This window comes from Plecotus auritus, assembly GCF_963455305.1.
Source record: "Plecotus auritus genome assembly, chromosome: 15".
NCBI lineage: Eukaryota > Metazoa > Chordata > Mammalia > Chiroptera > Vespertilionidae > Plecotus > Plecotus auritus.
Genome location: NC_137781.1, coordinates 2,438,615 through 2,444,579, shown reverse-complemented (window position 1 = coordinate 2,444,579; position 5,965 = coordinate 2,438,615). Strand labels below are relative to the sequence as shown.

The 5,965-nt window shown below is 70.1% G+C and overlaps 1 protein-coding gene across 1 annotated transcript; it reads right to left on the bottom strand.

Moving 5' to 3' along the window:
• Positions 1-374: 374 nt before the first annotated feature.
• On the bottom strand, positions 375-5,111 carry ISL2 (ISL LIM homeobox 2). The gene is made up of 6 exons (XM_080651685.1): positions 4,958-5,111; positions 4,056-4,245; positions 3,725-3,984; positions 2,004-2,287; positions 1,358-1,525; positions 375-1,007 (listed from the first exon to the last, which is right to left on the bottom strand). The coding sequence occupies exons 1-6, from the start codon at positions 5,013-5,015 to the stop codon at positions 891-893; spliced, it is 1,077 nt and encodes a 358-aa protein (XP_080507811.1). The 5' UTR covers positions 5,016-5,111; the 3' UTR covers positions 375-890.
• Positions 5,112-5,965: the final 854 nt, after the last annotated feature.

The following is a 5,965-nucleotide window of genomic DNA, read 5'->3' as shown; positions in this document are numbered from 1 at the left end:
ACCCGCAGCGCCCGGCCCGCGGGGGCCCAGGCAGACGGGAGGGCCCCGGGGCGCCAGCCCACGAGGGGCTGCGGGAACCTCAGGCCCGAGCCCGCCCCACGCCGGCCGCCCGAGTCGCAGCTTCCCGCGCAAACGGGGCCGCCCCTCCCGCCGCCGGCCGGGGAGGGGGCGCGCCGCTCCCCGGCCCGCCTCGCGCGCCCGCGCACTCGGACCCCATCGGTCGCAGCCCCGCCCCGCGCGGCGTCCAATCCCCGCCCGGCCGGCCTGGCGCGGACACGCGGGGCGGCGGCGCACGAGGCGCGGGCGCGAGGCCCCGACCCCGCGGCGCCCGCACACACGGGAGCAGCTTCGCGTCCGGTTATTATTTTTTTTTTATTAAGATGAAAATATTCGTCCCACTATGAACGGACTGTCCTTACAATAAATAACAATAACTTACGTTCTGTTAGGCAAAGGCGCACACGCTCTGTCCTCCGTCGACGGATAATTTAAACGCGTTCAAGGTAAGTCCCGTTTCTGTTTCCCCGGCGGTCATGCGCTTTGCGGGGCTGAGGTCTGCTCCTCGCGGCCTTCCTTCCGTCCTCTCCCCGCCGGAGCCCCTCGGGCCCCCCCGCAGCCGCAGCCGCAGCCGCAGCCGCGGGGAGAGGAGAGGGCAGGGCTGACGCGCGGCAACCCCCGAGTTCGGTTCTGAGCGCACGCCAGTCCTCGGAGCGGGGCTCTCGGCCCGGGAAAGCGGGTGCGCCCTGGGCTCGCGGCCCTCGGGACGCCTCTCGGCGGCGAACCTTCTCTTTAAATAACAATCGTGACAGTTACGGAGGCGGGGGCGCTGGGCTGGGCTGAGCGCGGGCGAGTCTCATGCAGGGAGCATGCGTGGTCCGCGGGCTGGGGCCTCACGTCTCCACGGGGCTCGGCACCATGCTGTTGGGCGTGTCGGGGAGCTGCGAGGACAGGGAGGTCACGTCGCTGCCGGAGGAGTTGCCCAGGGAGCCGGACTCGGAGAAGGAGACCTGGAGGCCGCAGGGAGGGGCGTGAAGGCGCGCCTGGTCGGGGCTCCGAGTCGGATGCCCCTGGGGACGCGCCTCTGGCTGCGAGCGAGCCCCTCAGAGACCTGGGCCCGGTCCCCCCAAATGCCGGGTCATCCCGCCGCTACGCGCGCCTTCATCCAGGGAGACCTGGCTTAAAGCGAATTATGGGCAGGGGGTGCGGTCGCAGCACCCCTGCCCCCCAACACCAACACCCCCCCCCCCGCTCGCCTAGGGCTGTCCCCGCCGGCCCCCCCGCGCAAGGCCCCGCTCCCCGGCTCCCCGGCTAAACGCCGCCTCCGCCCCGCGGCCGCGCGGGCAGGCCGGGGCCTCACCAGCTGCTGGAAGGCGGGCTGGTCCAGGTCACTCTGCAGCGCGAACTCGCTGAGCGTCTTCCACGGCGGCTGGTAGGTCTGCACCTCGACCGCGCTGCCCTGCAAGGCGCTCTCGTGGCGGATGGGGCTGCCCGCCACCAGCGGCGTCCCGGTCAGTCCTTGCAGGCTCTGGGGGACCAAGCAGAGGATGCGTGGGGCGCTCCGAGTTAGGTCTCGCTCTCGCGTTTCCCTCCACCTTGGAGACGGGGCCCGGGGCCTGACGCGACCGCACGGGGGTGGCTCTCCTTCCCCAGAGAGAATACTCGGGGGCCTCAACCCCGCCAACCCTCCGCCACAGCCCGGCCTCAGGGCTGGGAGCCCCAGGGCCAGGGAACCCCAGGCCTGAGTCCCCGTCCTCGCCAGGAACGCAGGACACGACCGGCCAGACTTGGGCTCCAGGGACCCCCAACTCAGATCTGCCTTTTGGGGGGCGGAGACCCCAGCTCAGATACAATAATTAGGGAGCCCAGAACCCCACGGAGAGCCTTACTCTGAAGGCCCAAGCACAGACCGTCTGGAGAGGCCCACTCCCCGGTCTCCCCAGTGCCCGTCCAGAGGAGGGTGCGGGACGCGGCCCCCCGCCACCGCCGCTCAGCTCGGCCCTCACCGTCTTGTCGCTGTGCTGCTGCTGCTGCAGCTGCTTCAGGAGGAGCGACTTCTTCTTGTCCTTGCAGCGCTTGTTCTGGAACCAGACGCGGATGACCCGCGGGCTCAGGCCCGTCATCTCCACCAGCTGCTCCTTCATGAGCGCGTCAGGCCGCGGGTTGGCGGCGTAGCAGGTCCGCAGGGTGTGCAGCTGCTTCTCGTTGAGCACCGTCCGCACGCGGGTCGTCTTCTCCGCCGGCTTGTGCGCGTGCGGGCGCAGCGCGGGCTGCCTGCCGGACCCGGGCTCTGCTCGCACCGGGGGCGCGGGGAGCAAAGGGCTCGGTGAGCGAGAGGCCGGTGCGCCCCCGCAGCCGCCGCCCGCACCCGCCCCGTCGAGCCCTCCGCCTGGACTTCGTTTCTCTTTTATTCGTTGATTTCGTTGTACCATTCGCCTCCCTTTCTCTCTCTCCGCCCCACTCGGAGGAGGGCGGTGCGCATGGTCGCCCCTTCCCGAGCCCCCGACCCTCCGCGCGCAGCGACCTGCCCGAGTGAGTGCGGGAGTGGCTGCCCCCGACCTGCCTGAGTGCGGGAGTGGTCCCGACCTGCCCGAGTGCGGGAGTGGCTGCCCCCGACCTGCCTGAGTGCGGGAGTGGTCCCGACCGAGCCTCCTGCACTTACTGGACCGAGGAGGCCCGCGTGACCTGAACGGGAGACGGAATCGCCTCCGCGAAAAGTCCACGTTTCGGAGGCAGAGGAAGGGGGGCCCAGGCCTCTGGAGGGGGAGGACCCCCAGCGCCTAGCTGCTCGAATTTGGGGGCTCACCTTCCGCGCCGCGGGCCCCTCCAGCCCTACCCCCTCTCTCGGGGGGGTCACTCGGACCAGGCTGTGCACACGGGCCTGGGTGCTGTTCCGCCCTCAGCGGCCAGGGTTCCCGGCCCAGCGGCTGCCAGCGCGGCCCTCGCCGGCCCTGCGTTCTCCCCACCCGGGAAAATAGGCCCCGATTCCCGCGGCCCCGCGACAAACAAAAGGGAGATCCGCGGGCGCGGTTCCCGGAACTGGCTTCATCCCGCCTCACTCGCGCGTCCCCACGGGGTCTGCGCACCCCGAATTCCTGCGCCCTGATTCCATGTAACCCCCCTCCAAGGAGTTTCTGGGTAAATATTTACGAACAGCCGCCCCAGCTCGGTGGCTCCTTCTATAGGGGAAGGAGGGCCAGAGGCGGGGTGGTGGGAGCGGGGACACGGCCAGGCCTCCCGGCACCGCAGGGGCCAGGACCGGCGCTCGGGTCTGCGGCCCCCGCCCGGCACACGGACCCCGACCGCGCACTCAGCCCCGCAGGACCCACGGCGTCCCCCGCGGGAGTGTGCCCCTTCCCGCCCCGCCGGTGAGCCTTTGGCTACGTCCTTCCTCAAACTGGGCCTCAAAACACGACGCGGACACCGCTCTTCCTTGGTGGCTGGTCCTCAGCGCCGCCTGAGCCGGGCCCGCGCTCCTCCTCCTCCAGCCCCTGCTCCTGCTCCTGCTCCTGGAACCGCGTCCCCCGTGTCCTGATCACGGGGACACAAATCTCCGCAGCCCTCCCCGCGCGCACGAACGCACGCACACCGTCCCGGCTCCCGGAGGCCCGCAGACGGTTTCCCCCGCACACACGCAGTTCCGCAGACACAGATACACGCAAGCGACAACTTCCCGTCCCTGCGTCGGCCCTGCGCCCACCCCGCGCGCGCGCGCGGACGCGCTCACCTGGCAGATGCGGGCCCCGCGCGGGGAGCGGGCCGGGGCTCCGCGGGCTGCCGGCCCCCGCGCGCTCCAGCAGGAGCCCGTGGTCGGCCCGGCACAGCAGCTCGTGTTCCCGCAGCGAGAACTCGTCGCCCGGCAGCAGCTGGCGGCTGCACACGGAGCAGCGGAAGCACTCGATGTGGTAGACGCTGTCCCGCGCGCGCATCACCAGGTCGCTGCTGCTGAAGCCCACGCGGCACTGGGCGCACTTGACGCCGAAGAGCCTGCGGGCGCGGGGCGGGCGGTGAGCGCGGGGCCGCGGCCCGTGCCCGCCGGGAGGGGTGCCGGGCCTCACCTGACGTAGTCCCGCTTGCAGTAGGTCTTCCCGTCTCTCACGAAGCACGTGCACGTCTCGTCCAGGTACTGGCTGCACTCGGCGCACTTGAGGCAGGCGGCGTGCCACTCCAGGTCGGGGGACACGCGCAGGATGAACTGGTCGTGGATCTGACTCCCGCAGCCCACGCACGTGGCCGTGCCTGGCTTCTCTGCCGGGAAGGACACCCGTCAGGCCCGGCCCGGCCCGGCCCGCTTGCTCTCAGGCGAGAATTGCGCCACGAGAAAAAAAGGAAGCGGACTTTCTAAAGGTTCCGGGCGACTGGGAACTCACACACAAAAAAAACAGGGTTTGTAAAGGCGTTTCGCCTCCGCCCCGCACCCCAAAACTTAAAAAAACATCCACTCGGACCGTCGTTGTATCGATGTGTGTGTTGGAGCCAAAGGCTAAGGTCGTGGGTGCGGAGAAAGGAACTGGACACTCGGGCTCTGCGGACCCACCGCGTCCACAGGAGCGGGACCCCGGCCCCCTCCCCCGGCAGCCCCCCCCTCCGTCCCCCCACCCCGCACACTGGCTCAGCCCGGCGCCTCGCATCCTCAAGGTCAGGCCAGAGAAACGGTCTGCATCCGAACGCACCCAAGGCCAGCGAGCAGCCGAGCCCCCCGCCCTGAGTCCCACCGAATGGTCTCGGCAGGTCCCGCAGCCCGAGGCCAGCCCCGCGAGCTGGAGACAGGGCCGAACTGCTCAGAACTGAAGCAGCGGGGGGCCGCGCTGCGGGGGGTGGAGGGGGAGGCGTCCGTTTTGCTCCGGGTCGCCCCGGGTCCTGTCAAATACGAGCCACTTGTGGAACCCGGCCGGCATCCTCCTGCCGCAGGAGCAGCGCGCCTCCAGCGCGCACACGCCCACGCCCCGGGGAGACTCACTCTTGGCAGGATCCCCCATAGCACCCAGGGCAGGACAGCGGAGAAGGAGATCCACCATGCAGGCGGCGGCGGCGGGCGCCCCGTGCGCGCCGGGCGGAGGACCAGGGTCGCGCGCCCCGCCGGCTCTTTGCGAACTAACTCGGGCCCCGCGGACTCGCAGGACCGACCACACCGGCCCGCACGCAGCATGACGTCAGCACGCCGTCGCCGGGCCGGGCGGGGGCGGGACCTGCGGCGTCACCAGCCTCCCCCAGAACCCGGGGTGCCGGGGAGGCGACGGGGACCCGCAGCCGGTGGGCGGGCGCGCTGGGTGGGAGGCGGGGGCGACGCGGGATTGGCTGCACGGAAAGGGGCGACCCTGATTGGCCGGAGTGAACAATGGAGCGCAGCCCCCTCCCCGAAATCTGCCGGGAGGCTCCGCGCTGCGGCCGGGCGTCTGCGCTGGACCGACCCCAGTCCCCGCGCGCCCGTGTCCCGCGGCCCCCACGGCTCTGCACGGCCGCCTGGACTTTCGGGGCGGCCCGAGTGGATCCCCGGGAGGGGAGGGTATTTAAATGCTTTTAAATGCTCCCGTTCGTCAATCAATTAAAATTAAAAATTCACTCTTTGGGGAGCAGAGCTGGGGAGGGAGGGTCTGCTTGGACCGGACCATCACCCTCCAGCGTCACCCCTCTGCTCCCTGCGCCTTTGTCCTCGGGGTCCAGCTAGGGAGAGAGGTCAGGGACGCCGGTTCGGATAAACTGTTCTCAGACTCCCCGCCCTGCGCCCGGAAAACTTATCCAAGTGGGAGCCCTGGGTGGGGTGCGCGGCGGCGCAGAATCCCAGAGAAGCTCCCGGATCCGGATTCGAGCCTGGACTTGCCCGTTTTCCTCGGAGGGGACGTATTTTGACACCGATCCCCTCCCCGCCACCCACCCCTCCCACTCCCCTTCATTCCCCTCTCCGTCTAGAAACGAGGCTGGGGTCCAATGAGTGTCCCACCTCCAGAATGAACCATTTTTATCAACT

Coding starts and splice junctions, on each gene's coding strand:
- ISL2 (XM_080651685.1), bottom strand. CDS start 5,015: ATGGTGGATCTCCTTCTCCGCTGTCCTGCCCTGGGTGCTATGGGGGAT. Junction 2,288..3,724: donor GCGGGGCCCGCATCTGCCAG/GTGAGCGCGTCC, acceptor CGGTGCGAGCAG/AGCCCGGGTCCGGCAGGCAG. Junction 1,526..2,003: donor AGCAGCACAGCGACAAGACG/GTGAGGGCCGAG, acceptor TTGGTCCCCCAG/AGCCTGCAAGGACTGACCGG.